Source organism: Rhopalosiphum maidis, chromosome 2 (assembly GCF_003676215.2).
Source record: "Rhopalosiphum maidis isolate BTI-1 chromosome 2, ASM367621v3, whole genome shotgun sequence".
Taxonomy (NCBI): Eukaryota; Metazoa; Arthropoda; class Insecta; order Hemiptera; family Aphididae; genus Rhopalosiphum; species Rhopalosiphum maidis.
This window is the reverse complement of record NC_040878.1, coordinates 59,653,636-59,668,692: the sequence shown is the minus strand read 5'-3', so window position 1 is coordinate 59,668,692 and position 15,057 is coordinate 59,653,636. Positions and strand designations below refer to the sequence as shown.

Here is a 15,057-nt window from a genome sequence, read left to right as displayed (position 1 = left end):
ATATTATATTATAGCCAGTATAGGTATATTTAAAATTTTAAACAAAATATTACGAATAAAAATGGAAGCCATAATAATATTGATAATATTATTTATGTAATCTTTGAAATATTTGTAAACTTCAATAATCTGTTATTTTATTAATAGATACGCAGTAAAATCATTGAATTATGAAAACAGGTTTATCATAAGCTAATATACAGCGTTCAAAAATATATTTTATCAATATTTATATTTTAGGATAAATAAAAAAAATAAATAATAATAATAATATAATAATATACCTATTATAATTATTTAAACTTTTTTTTTTTTATATGCCCGTTTATATATTTTAAATATTTTTAACTTTTTTTTAATGCATATATTGCAGTATACTGGCAACATTATAATATACTGTATATTGATCAGAAAATTCACAGAAAATAATACATGGATCATGAGTTATAACAATCGGTATACCACTTTTTTCTTATAATACCTTTACTATTGTGAGAACCTTATAAGTATATAATGTACCTTGTGTTAACATGTAGGGTCAATATATTTATATTAACTATTATACAGGCACGTATTATTACATTAGTTTCACGTTTTCACTCAGCATCTAATATGTCAAAAAATGAATTGATTTTATAAGGCATAGGCACAATAATTAACTACATCTCAACTATATATGTATACACAGCAACTAACGTAGTCTTTTAACAACGCGCACGCCCGCAATGTGTTTAAGTTTATCGGGTCAACGATATTTTATCGTGGTGCGAAGCCTGGCGGAGGTTGATTTTACCGTTATGCGCCGTAACGCATACTGCTATAAAAACTATTCGAAATGGAGTTCACAGAGTATCCTTGTGCGTTGTATACTACTGAGTATTTACATAACTAAAACGGCTTTATGAAAATATTGTATTTATTCTATAATGACACGTCTTCATAAACATTATTATAATATATTTGTATAACTGACATAGGTACCCGTAAACCGCAAGGCTGACTGATCAGATCGGTATATGATTTTTTTAAATTCAAAATTATTTCTATGTTATTCAATTAGTAATAGGAAAAAAAATGTACCTAATATCGGTAAATAACAAATTATTAAAGCTTTACATTTTATTTTTTATTTTTTTACTTGAAATGATTTTTTAGTATTTTTCAATAGCAATGTGTATACACTATGCATGAAATCCAAAGTTTAGATAGTTATAGCGAGTCGAGAACTATCATGATTTCGAAGAATGTATCTTACTACTTACTAGATATCACATTGATAATTTCAAAAACAATAATGTTGTTTCAGAATATTAAATTGTTATTTATAAATAAATAAATATTCTAAATTAATAATAATTAGGTTGTGGTCTAAAAATAAGTAAAATATCAAAAATATCATTATATCTTATTATGTATATAAATTATACATTTATATGGATTAAAAAAATAATAGTTAAATATTTATGTCTTAAACTAATAATTTTAAGACAAATATTTATCGTCATCGCTTTTCAAAATTACAATAATAGTTAGAAAATAATAGTGACTTGCATTAATAATAACATCAGATTTAAATATTATAGCATACCAGGCATTAAAACGACAAATACTTTTATACATATATACGGTTGTTATTATTTTTTTTATGTTAGGAAAGATTTTAACTAGATTAACAATTAACCATGGTTAAGTAAGAAGTTATGTTTAGTTATGACGCGTGTGTTGCTAAAATTCTCAGGTGTTCACCCATCCGGGAACTAACAACTAGCCACTAGCTTAAAATAATTGTTATAACTTATAATATAAATAAAGATAAAAATGTACTGACTTAATAATTAGTGTAAATTTAAATACGATTATAATAAATTAGTATAGATAGGTAAAGCACTAAAGCTGTACAGGAAAATGTATATTTATTAAGTACATACAAGTCAGGGAGTTAAATTGTGTATGGGTATATTATACAGTGGGAAAAGTTTAAATGTTGTTTCGATTCGTTCAAACTTTCAATCTTAAACACCTAACATTTCACCAACTACAAAATGTATATTTACAAGATAAATAATAGTTATTAAACGATTAAGTAACATACTAGCCTAGTATACCATATAGGTTTGATAGCTTTACAATTATTAAGAGTTAAGTAAATAAATCATATTCACAAATACAAAGAGTTCAATAAGTTTAGGAACGGTCATTAGACTAATTATTGAGACTGATAAACAATAATCTGATATATTTAATGAGGTTATTAAATAATTTACATTATAAATCTACAACAATATTATCTGTATTATTGCTCCACAAAAGTATTAAAATCTGGATATAGTAATTAAGAGTTTTCAAACTTATTGATCACCTGGTATATTGTATAAAAACAAATGTTTAGAAAATACGGAACACGTCTTGATAATACTTTTAATACAACATAATAATATATTGTACTTAACCTTTAAATTTTAACACATTAAAATATAATTTTATATTATTAAACGATATCTTAAAATTTGCCATTTTAAATAGATTATATGGATACCGGAACAAAAATCACGAAAAATAGAACACAAGTTAAAAAAAATTATTCTAAATTTAATTTTCTATAATTAATATTATATAATATTTACAAATATTTAAATTTCAAATATTATTGAACTTAAATATTTTTCATGCTTTTATTTTATATTGATAAAATATAACTTTTTGTAAAATATAGAGTAAATAATTTTTTATTACTAGAAATTCCATTTGTAGAGTTTTTTATTCATTATCTTAATGTATTATGTATTATTTGACTGAGCAAAATGTAGTTTTGTCGACATTTACCAATGCGTTATACACTATTTTTTCAACTTTGTATTAATTAAAATGGAAAACTTTAAATATAATAAAAGCGGCTAGAAGGTAGATGTTGAAGGATACACTTATATTGCTAAGTACTATGGTAAAAATAATTTTACTTTGAAATGTTCAAAAAAAAATACAACTAATTGTCCTGGTGATTAATAATAATTATAATAGGTAAAAATTTTAATATTTTTTATACTCATTTTTATTTTAAAATGTAATATTTTAATTTATTTTAAATCGTTGTTCTTTCTCCCATGTTATTTATTCTTTGGTCTTCTTTACTGAATACCGTTTATGCGCAGTCTTATAAAATATGATACAATTGTCATGAATTAATTTATAAAAATGTTTATATATTTTTTCTAGTTAAAATAACTATGATAATGAAAAAATAAAGAATGGTTTATTGCTTATATAAAATATCAACCAGTTAAATATAAATGTATGGTATTCTAGTGTATAGAATAATATAATTACCTACTTATAAACTTTTTATTATTAAAATACAATAACAGAAAATTATTAAAAAAAATACTTTAAATATAGAGCAGACCTAATTTTGCTACAATTAAAACAGATAATAAATTAAATTTTTTATCTTTGAATTTTAATTTTAATATCTTTAACTTAAAAGTTAAACTGCAAAAAACCTACAAATTTAATAACAACCATTATTTTATTACATATTATATACGTATAAACATAGGCGCAAATAGTGTTTGAAATTTGGGGGGAAGGTTATATATCAGGTCTATACTGGATACTTTTATAATTCTTTTAAATTATCACAAAACATCATTAGTTTTATGGGGCTAAGCCCCGCTAGCCCTCTCTACTTGCGCCTATGCGTATAAATCCATAATTATTAATGGTATATATAGGCATATAATAGTGCAGCTATATATTTAAGTGTAAAATTATACATATTACATATTCACAGATAATAATATACCTATTAGTTTCGACTGTTTCGAGCACTTATGAATATAATATAATTAATAACGCATACGGGGAAGATATTGTGCTAGTAAAATAGTACATGTTCATTGTTCATTTAATTGAATTTAAATGTATTGTTGAATAATAATCTATTTGTATGAATGTGGAAAAGAATATTTATTGACCACATTATTAAATTACTAAATGACATATTATTGTTAGTTGGAAAATGTAAAAATGTAAATAAAAAAAATCAGTTCAACATAATATTATATTATGATGCAACAAAGAGAAGAAACATAAAATAATACAATATAATAATTGTTTATCTTTAATATTTTTATTCCTTGTGGTTATAATTAATATGAACTAGAATATTACAATTATCTCAAATTATTGACTACAATGTATCCAAGTAGGTACCTATCAAAAATTGATTATAAATATTAACTATTTTAACGAAACCTAAATAATATAAGAAAAATAATAATATAAAAATATAAATGAATAAAAATACAGTATTTTATATTATTCAGTAGGTAACTACCTAGTTGACACGTTACTAACAATAATCAACATTAATAAGATAATAACTATATTATTTTATGTATACTATTATATTATTTATATTGTATGGCTAATTAGTAACTGCCATAAATTACCTACTAACTGATAAATAATGAGCCACAGATTTATAAAACAAAAATATAAAATATAATAAAAATACAAAAATATGATATTGTTTTATAAATCTGTGAATGAGCAAAAAATTTATTATACTTGCCAACTGATATGAAAATTATCACCACTCATATTGATAACGTCTGAAATACCTACTGCAAAAAGCGTACACGTCCTACGCCTGTTCTACTCGCATCCGCACTGACGTCCCTGTAGCCTATACATTTAGTAGAATAAGGGTTCATCTTGAGAGCGTTTGCGCATACTCGAGCATATTATATTGGTATTTTACCTTTTAAAACCTATTCATGAGGACATTTTCTCACAGTATAACGCGTGAACATCAATTATTATGAACTACGAAAACATCTATTATAAATTTAATACGTAATCAAACTGTATTAATATGTGTAACATAATATTACCTAGCCATTATTAGCTGTAATTAGAATGTAGTTTAATAATTACTATACATTATATATATATATATATTCCATTTTTTATACTAATATTGCAAAAAGGTATTGCAGGTATATGCGAGTATAGATATACTATAGGTACATACTCAAATACTCAATAATGATCCATCTGCAAACATGCTTATCCTTATTTTTTCCTTTAATTTTTCAAATTATAATCATCCCTTTTCCCATTAAATTGTTAAACGGGTAGATTTTTTAAAAATGTTGATATATTTCGAAATTAAAACGAGAAGTCTTAACTTTTTAATGCTATTATAAAAGAGTTAAGATAATAGATTAATCATAGATCCATAATTATAATAGGTTAGGAAGGTATGATACAATAATGATAATTTCAAAACTTTAGTAATTTCATTAATATTCATTTATCAACATTTTAAAATTAATAAGTATTGGTCCGAGTATTTTGAAAACTAGATACAATTTTACATTTTTTTTTTATATTTCTGTAAACCCATTATTCTTAGTTCATTATTAATTATTATTCTTAAAGATATACATTTTAATAATTCAAACACTATTTGTTAATACAAACTTAGGGGTGCAGTCCACATTAATTACAGTAGTTATGTATTAAAAATTAAGGACAGTATAAAATATTAAATTATCTTAAAATTTCTAAAAAAAAAGCATTTAAAAAGAAAAATTATAATTTTAAAAATATAATGACTATTTCTTCATAACTTATACAAACATAAAATATTAAATACTTAAATATAGTATAATAAACCAATTATTGCAGCTTATGTGTAAATTGATACTTGGTGCGTACTAAAGTTTGAAAAATGTTATAGAATATTAATTGCACGTGGAGGTTATTAGTGTCATAGTCTTGTTTTAAATGTATCCACTGCATGAAATTGCGTCGTATAGTAGGGTCAGCCGACGAAATACATTATTCAACAGATTTTAACGTAGATAAAAATTAAACAATAACAATTAAAAATAGGATGTTTTATACTTTTATTCGCGGTATTTATATGCGTATAATATATATTTTGTGTATTGTACCTATGTAATATATCCTTTGTCCCTTCCTTTGTTACGAGGTTATCGAACTACACCTGCTTTATGATTTAATAGCCTATACAATTAAACTTCATAAAAATTCGTAATAATTAATATAATCATTGATTATAGATTTATAATTAATGATACTATAATATACGTATAAAATAACTTATAGGTGTAATTTTTTTATTATGTAGGTACACATAAATAAATATACTGTATACACCAATATTGGTAAAGAAAATATATACTTACTTGGATATATCATACCTTTAATCGCCACGTAGATAATTACATAATATATTATATTATTATGTACAGGTAGGACGTTCTTTATGTATAATTTCCCTGAAGTTGCCGTTGTTTTTTATTCATTTGTTGAATAATATACCGAAACGATATAAAGAACGATTTTACTGCTGCAAAATTTTTTTATTTGAATAATATCCATAAATATAAATTTTATTTGATGTTTTATTATACATTATATTATAGACATAATAATTAATAATATTATTTATGCGTATTATATTACTATAAACACAATACTATTATTTATACCACCTATAGCTTAGATGGTCTCGATCGACCTATCTTATAAACAATAATCAACATTATACGTGTAATTAATAACGTGAAGACGTCTAGCCGACATATTGGTGGGCTATACATATATATTGTGATTTCATGCTCAATCGCGAATGACTTGATTTTTAAGTTCTTTAAATTATTAATTTATATATATATCTAAAATAAATTTATGAAACTAATAATCAGTGACGAAGCTTAAGTTCATAGTTGGGGAGACATTAAATAAAATGACACTAATACGCTTGGATTTCTCCTTTTTTATTTTAACTATTTGATTATACATTTTTTTTCGTATGAGTAATTAATAATTCCATCGTTCAAAATTACATAAATTAAATCATCAGCCATGAGGACAAACTACAATATAAAAGCAACAATATTAAGAAACACATAGGTACCTATCAGCTATCAGTAATAGCGATTTACAGGGGACGATTACACGCGATGGCGATGTTGATAATTGAAGAAATCCGAATAGCGAGACATGTCTCATAGCGAAGATAGTAAACCCCACTTACATTAAAATCCCCCCTGTACCCGCGTGCCAATAATTGGGACTTAGGAGACGTTGTATCGCATCTAATTTATTTTAATAATTCTTAAAGACTATAACTGTACAACGAAAAACCAATTTTAACAAATATTAACACATATATAATTTTTATACCTAATATAAATGACGTTAAAATTTGTAAATATTTTATAAAACAAAATTATTTGCCCTGTGTTCTAATTTCTTAGTGGGTAGACGTTTTTTTATTGTCTCCTATGACGTTTCGCCACTGCTAATATTTATGAACTATATGTCTATATATACAGTACTTATATCGATGTGACGATACACTATATATTTATTAATATGGCTAAAGACATTAAAGTATTTTAGGGGTGAGGTGAAAGGTACCTAAAGGTATCTACATTTAATTAATTATATTTTTTAAATTTAAATTTAAGTACCAGGTATATTATTTAATTAATAAGAATACTTGTAATTTTTATAGATTTATAGTCATAATAATTAAATTTTTACCATTGATAATTAGATATTCTAATACTCAATTTACAAGTAAATAATCTTGATTTGTTAATTTAAACGATAGAAATAAATAATAATTACAAAAACAATTTATATTGTTTTAAATAAATACAGTTTAATATACGAAATAAGAAAAGATAAGCAAATGCCAAGCAAGTACCACTCTGCTGTATATTAGGTATCGAGTACGTCAACGTCACTGTAATGGATGTGTTAAATTTGAATTCAATGATATATCATTATAAACGAAAAATGACTCTGAACAGTTTGCTTATATCACTAACTACTAAATGTATTTCATCAAATTTTTTAATACCTATTGCTAAAAAAATAATTTTTTTTTGGTATTAATATTAGAGTACTTATTTTTACAAAAAACATTTAGTATATTATTAAAATATAATTATTATAATGTAAATATATATATACCACATTATTATATTAAAGTTATTATATTTTGAGTCAATACCACCTTATAGTTTATGATGGTATAAATGGGATAATTTATATTATACATTTATACCTACTAAAATATTGAAGAAAAACATTTAATGTTAATTTTGTTTCAGACAAAAAACAAAATTATATTATTTATATTATATTATATTTAAAATGATTTCAAATATAATTATCAAGTGTCAAATACCTATTATCACTATAGTAAGAATTAACAGAATTTACATATTTTATCTAGTTAATAACTTTATCATATGTTCAGTAATATACTGGTTGTCTGGTTATTATAATACTGGTTTTGCAACAAAAAATGCCGCTTTTCCTTATTCTTCTTTTCTTCCTCCCCATCTCCGGTTATTTTAAGAAGTATTAAGAATTTTTTATGTTTGACCCTTTCCCCTCCCTAAAATATTAACTAGATCCAATTTGCTACCAGAAACAACCCTCAATTTTAAAATCAAAGCATTTTTAGTCTTATAATTACCTCAAAAGTTGATGAAATACAAAAAAAAAACACAAGTCATTTTTAATATAATACAAGTAAAATTAATACATCTGTCAATTTGCTCAGAATTGAAAATTAAAAATAAAAAATATCGAAAATTTCTAATGCCTACAAATGACCCTCAAAAAGAGTCAACATATTATTAAAATTATACCAAGTTTAAAAAATGCTATTTTAAACATTTGGTGAATTATTATAGAATTAACGGTTATTCGTTTTTGCATTAATTCATAGTAAATAAATTATGTTTTGTCAAAAACTGATTCTGTTTAAAAATTCATGTTTTCCTTGATTTATTTGTTTTTCTTGAAACTTTAGAAAACTAGTAGAAACTTTTTTTATTAATCACCCAAGGTACCAACAAAATTCACATTTCTACCATAAAAGATGCTGAAGGAGAAAATCGTAATATTTCTATTGATTCTAAAAGGTAATGACAGACTTTAGAGTAATATAATATTACGCTATATGACAGATACAAAAAATAAGAAAAACCACCAATCATTGTAAAATCAATACATTCATTGCTTCACTTACAATTTACAATAGCAAATACACCTACCAGTTATTAATAACTGAATGATTTGAAAATTTAGTATTTTTGTATAATTATATGAATTTGTTATGAATTATGACTTAAATCTTAAGAATAACAAAGTACCTATTGTCTATTATATACGGTATTACAATAATATAGTATAATACATAATATATTCCTCATTACATTTATTTTTATTTTCCTACATATATTATCATTGTAAACATAGTTCAAGAGGTATTATTATGAGGATAGTAGATGATGATCTTAATTATTAGAAAAATAAATCTGTAAGCGTGAAAATAATTATAATTAATACACTATAGAAATCGACCTTAAAATATCCTGTATAGGCAACTAAACGTACGTAATGTTACAAATCATTAGGAGTTGATATCTACAATCAAATCATCAACATACATAGAAGATAGAAATCACTGACATGATTGCAAAAAAATATATAGAAACATTTAATGATTTAACACAAAATACCAATATAGAACCTACAACATGACAATATACTGATGAAGTAAAAAAGTTTGCCACAACAATTTATTTTTACTCTCCTAAAGCATACAGTAATATCAGGTATATTAAACTAAATCTATAAATTGTTAATTAAGTACAAAATGCTCAGTTATAATTTATTTAAAGATCTTCAATTAGCTTACCAAGCCTTAGTGGGTAGTTTCATTACAAATTGAATTTCAAATATTGAAGCAAATATTAAAAATAATATAGATACTTGTATTCTTTAAAGGCAGTAACAAGTCAGAATTTATGGAAGAGTAAGAGAAAAACATTTATTATTGGTTTTGCTACAGATGTGAAATTAACAATAACTATAACTAAAGATCTATTGGTAAACCATAGTTTTAAATTTATACTCACTTATAAATTCAGTCAAGACACTATAGAGTTATTCTTTGGTTTTATGTGGGGACAATTTTGGCATGATAATAACCTAAGTGGTTTGTAGTTTGAAAATGTTCTAAAAAGTATCTTATTGCATAATTCTATTAAGATGAGTTCTGGAAATTGTGCATTATTGTCACCTATTGAAGATTCACTTTTTGCGATTAAATGGAATTACAAAAATCTAAAGAACAAAATAATGATGAGATTGGTTATTAAATATTAGCCGGACAATGTAACAATACTTTTCTTAATTTAATCATTGAAAATTTTTTGTATTACATCAGTGGATATAAAAACACTCTTACACAACTTGAAATGTGAATCTTGCAAGTATTCGAGATATTCTAGATATTCATGATCATAAAATCCCACAAACCACAAAAAAAGAAGATGACAATAAATCAATTAGGAAATTTTCATTTGTAAAACAACGATGCAGTCTTAAAGTAGCTTCAGATAGTTTCTATAAAACTATTATATTGACAGAAACTTTATTTAGACCATTGATATAAGAAAAAAAATTGTTTGTCAAAAATATGGACTATTATTAAATAATTATTTATGTACAAAATGAATCAACAACATCTTCTACAGTATTTAAAATGTAATTATTGTTGGGATGCCACAGACTTATATTCAAAACCACATAAAATAGATATAATAAATCAAATAACCAGAAAATACCTCAAAATGACTACATGCTTGCAGTAAAGTACTGACAGTCGAGCGTTAAAATAGCAGGCAAAAGATAAAAACTGACGAAAACTATTTTATTTATAACATGTAATTTACTGATCAATGTTATCCTAATAATAGCTTACTATAGCAAATGATTCTTGTATTATACAATTTGACGACGAATGTTTTAGTTTTAATACTCAATTTAATTTATTTATTAATGTAATAAAAAATTGAAGATGACCGGTTTTATTTTTTAATTATATTTAAAACTAAAAATATTTAACAGTGAATTTATTTGAATTTATTTATAGTTACAACTTGTGAACTAAAGAATTATTTTTTTTAATATTGAAAATTTAAATTTGAAGAAAAAACATTTGTTATCATTATAAATAATAACAACTGATATGATGTTCTGGCCTCGATTAAAATGGCGGATTGTTGACTTCAATGAAATACACAAGCAAGTTAGCATTCTAAATAGTTTATTATATACATATATATAATAATATATCTGTAGTGATAATATTGTAAAATTTTCTCTGATAACATAATCTACGGATGAGTACGGAAATACAGAATTGATGACATTAGCAAATGTGCATTATTATATTAATAATGAAAACTGAAATTTGAAGATCTCAAATCAAATATCATCTATGACCCTATGGGCTATCCGGCTATGGCTCAATTTATTGCTCAAATGCTCACTTACGATGTTGCGAAACCTTAACGGTATTATTATTCAAGACACGTCTTGTGATTGGAAGCGTTCCATTGATTCATTTATATTGTGTTACCTACCTCATAAATAATATTATATTTTATTAAATTCATACTCATTAACTAAAAGTTATGTGAGAGTGTTCTTAAATTATATGTATACAAAAAACGTATATATACATTTTTTCTTAATACCTTATTAGTATATACTAAAATGGAGCAGAAGGAAAATAATAGTCAGTCGTCAATAAAGGAACAGTCCGAATTAGAAAAATACAAAAAGAATTTGCACAGTAATGATTTTTAAATATTTTCTACTTTCTATGGGATTCAAATATTTCAATATAATTGTGTACTGTTTTTTTTTTAGATTTAGTAGTTGCGTATAAGAAACTAACACTAGAAAAAAAAGCTCTGGAAGACACATTGAAGGCATCCTCAAACTATGATAGAGAAGATGCATCAGAGACTGATACTTCAGAGGTAAAAAAATTATTAATTTTTACAAATGTTATACATTTATTATACAAATCATAAATTATGTTCAATAATTTAACAGGTGTCTAATGATTCTCAACAATCACGATTTATCAATTTAGTAAATACTATAGCTAGTTTACAAAGAGAAAAAAATGAAGCTGAAGAAATTGCAGCTGATGAAAAACAACACCTCCAAGATAAAATATTTGAGGTATGTTTGACTTTTATTATACTATAAATTATCAATTAATAACTATATATTTTTTTAGCTTGAAAAATTGGTTAAAGAATTGAATAATAAAATGGATACATTAAAAAAACTTCAACGATTAGAGATGGAAAATATTAAAGCAAAATTCAATAAAGAGCGATTACAACGAGAAAAAGAATTTAATGACCACGGAGTTATGATGAGAGAATTACAAAAATTAATGGCTGAGGAACGTAGGCAAAAAGAGCAAGCTGAATCATTAGCAGATAGTTTGCAAAAAGAAATTGTTCATGTCCACAGAGAAAATGAAAACTTAAAAAAATCTACTCAAGATATGGAAGTTGAATTAAAAGATATTAAACAAAAATTAAAGTATAGAGAAGAAGAAACATCTGGTATGTTATCTCAGTTACGACATGAAGTCAAAGCAGTGAGACAGAATCATTCAATTGCCATTGCTCAAGTAAAAAATTTAGTTTTTAAGTTGTTTTATTAATATTTGATCATAGTTTATAATTATTATTGTTTTTTTAAAGGAACAACAAAGAGCAACAGACGCAGAAAATCGAGCTAGGGAACTTGCAATTTCACATGAAGTAAGAGTCTCAAATTTAGAAACACGTTTGACAGAACTTTCAAACTCAATTTGTGTTTATGATAAGATAAGACATCAAGATGAACTGACTATACAATCATTAAAGGTTTGTTATATTTCTATTTATCTACACATTATGCATGTGATTTTTGTCAATTGTGATCGTCCAATTTAAAATCTAGGAGTTTTAATACACAAAACAAAATGTTATCGATATTAAGTTGCTTGTGTGGGAGAAATGTAGAAATTGTAAAGAGTTTGTTGATGATTACCCACATGCTATGTGCTAAGTGGTAACGATTAATTTGAGTGTATCATTAATCATTATATATTGGATTCAAATCTTAATACGAGTAAATCAACTTAACTGCTTTGTATTATTATTTTGAAATTCAAAATGTATTATTTAAATTGTTAAGTTAATACATCAGCAACTAATTTTGGCAACAGCTTATATATTTATATTTATGTTTAAAACATTATATGCAAAATATATAAGTATATGAAGTTGTAATATTATCTAATATTATTACTAAAATAATGTCTGAAAAATGGATTTTTTTGGTAACTAAACAATATGGAAAAAGACACCTATCAATGACTATCAATGTCATATAGTAAATAACTTGATAACTTTTTATATGTATTCAAGATTGTATCATACTTTTTATTATATTAATTATTATTATCTATTAAAAATAAAAATAATCATGAGATATGAATTATTTAAATTTAACATCAGTAGAACATTACATATTACATATTACCTACCTAAAACCATGATTTTTTTATTTCACAAATATTATATACATTTTTAATTTTGATTTCCACATAATATAAATAAGTGTAAGCTTTTTAAATGAGTTATATTGTATATTAATTAATAATTATATTTAAATTATTTTGATAATAGGAACAAATAAATAAATTGGAAATAGAAAATGAAAATGAAAATGAAAGTGAAAATAATGAAGAATACACTGTATCTGAAATAGTTGAAAAATTCAAGCACTTCAAAACTCTTTTATTAAATTTAGCTAAGACATCAGAAGTTCCTTTAAATATTGAAGGTAAATACATTTAGTTATATTAATTTAAAAAGTGGTTTTCGCTATTATTTATTTGTTTTGCAGATTTAATATTAAAAGATTTTGATTTTGATATTTACGATTATAAAATGAAACACATCGAACATTCAGATCAGCAAGATGAAAATAATTTGTCTTCTAAACAAGATAATTCAGTTTTATTAAATCAAGTAAAAAGTTTAAAACAACATGTCAACACACTGCAACTTGAACAAGACCAGCTGGAGCGCAAATACAAAGAAAAATTAGAAGATAATGAAGTAAATAAATTTTTGCAATTGTTAAATTTAATAAAATTATTATTGTATCTATTATTAATTGATTACTTAAAGGAAAATAACAGTTGGAAAGAAAAATATATGGCAAATGATTTGGAATGGCGTAAACGGACATCAATTTTAGAACAACAGTTATTAAAACAACGTGATAAAGCACAAGAACTGGTATTAGAAAAAGAACTGGAACTAAATACTTTACGTGAAACTCTACATTCTACAAAATATAACAGAAAAACATCCCACTCTTCAACTGGCTCAAGGAAAGAGGTAAGTAATTTATTATATACTTTTATTTGTAACCATGTGATTTTTTTATGTTTTTAGTTCCAGGAATATTTGGATGAAGAATCTAGTAAAAAAGGATCACATCTGCTTCATTATGCACACGAATTAGCTCTGAAGGATATGGAGATATCCAAATTTAGAAAATCTAAGTCTAAAATAGAATCTAAGTACAGAGACTTACAGAAAAGTACAGCTGATATGCAGCAGCAATATAAAGCAGATATCGATAAACTAAACCAACAATTAGTTAGGTAGGTATTAAATTAGTTATTTGTAACAAAAACAGTAGTAATTTTAATCCTTTTATTTTTCAGACTTGAATCATGTAAATCTAGAGAAGGTGCTAATTTAGAATATCTAAAAAATGTAACATTGAGTTACTTCCTTACAGCTGATGATAAAATTCGAAAACATATGGTAAATGCAATAGCAGCAGTTTTGAAATTTTCTGATAGCGAAGCAGAAAAAGCCATTAAAAGTTTATCTCAAGGCAAATAAATACTATTTTTTGTTTGATTGATAATTATTGAGTGAGATTTAATTAATGTAATATATATATTAAATATTTCCTATTTTAGACGCTTATTTATTTTATTTTGTTTTAAGTTTTTATTCCAGTTATAATAAATTAAATATTGTTTTAAAATACTTATATAATAATATTTGTTATTTATTTTAATATAGTGTGTAAACTTATTATATTACACAAAAT

At 24.1% G+C, this 15,057-nt stretch overlaps 1 protein-coding gene across 2 annotated transcripts; it reads left to right on the top strand.

Moving 5' to 3' along the window:
• Positions 1-11,259: 11,259 nt before the first annotated feature.
• On the top strand, positions 11,260-14,957 carry LOC113552746 (GRIP and coiled-coil domain-containing protein 1). Of its 2 annotated transcripts, none has more exons than XM_026955641.1 (10): positions 11,260-11,701; positions 11,779-11,891; positions 11,968-12,099; positions 12,158-12,562; positions 12,636-12,800; positions 13,608-13,764; positions 13,828-14,042; positions 14,115-14,327; positions 14,391-14,596; positions 14,660-14,957. In XM_026955641.1, the coding sequence occupies exons 1-10, from the start codon at positions 11,623-11,625 to the stop codon at positions 14,841-14,843; spliced, it is 1,869 nt and encodes a 622-aa protein (XP_026811442.1). In that variant the 5' UTR covers positions 11,260-11,622; the 3' UTR covers positions 14,844-14,957. The 2 variants fall into 2 exon arrangements, with proteins under 2 accessions (XP_026811442.1, XP_026811441.1); XM_026955640.1 differs by having other exon boundaries at positions 14,385-14,596.
• The last annotated feature ends 100 nt before the right edge of the window (positions 14,958-15,057 follow it).

What these genes read in the sequence shown, in the direction of transcription:
- LOC113552746 (XM_026955640.1), top strand. Translation starts at nt 11,623, where the DNA reads ATGGAGCAGAAGGAAAATAATAGTCAGTCGTCAATAAAGGAACAGTCC. An exon ending in TCCAAGATAAAATATTTGAG is followed by an intron (nt 12,100 to 12,157) that starts GTATGTTTGACT and finishes ATATTTTTTTAG; the next exon opens with CTTGAAAAATTGGTTAAAGA. An exon ending in AAAAATTAGAAGATAATGAA is followed by an intron (nt 14,043 to 14,114) that starts GTAAATAAATTT and finishes GATTACTTAAAG; the next exon opens with GAAAATAACAGTTGGAAAGA.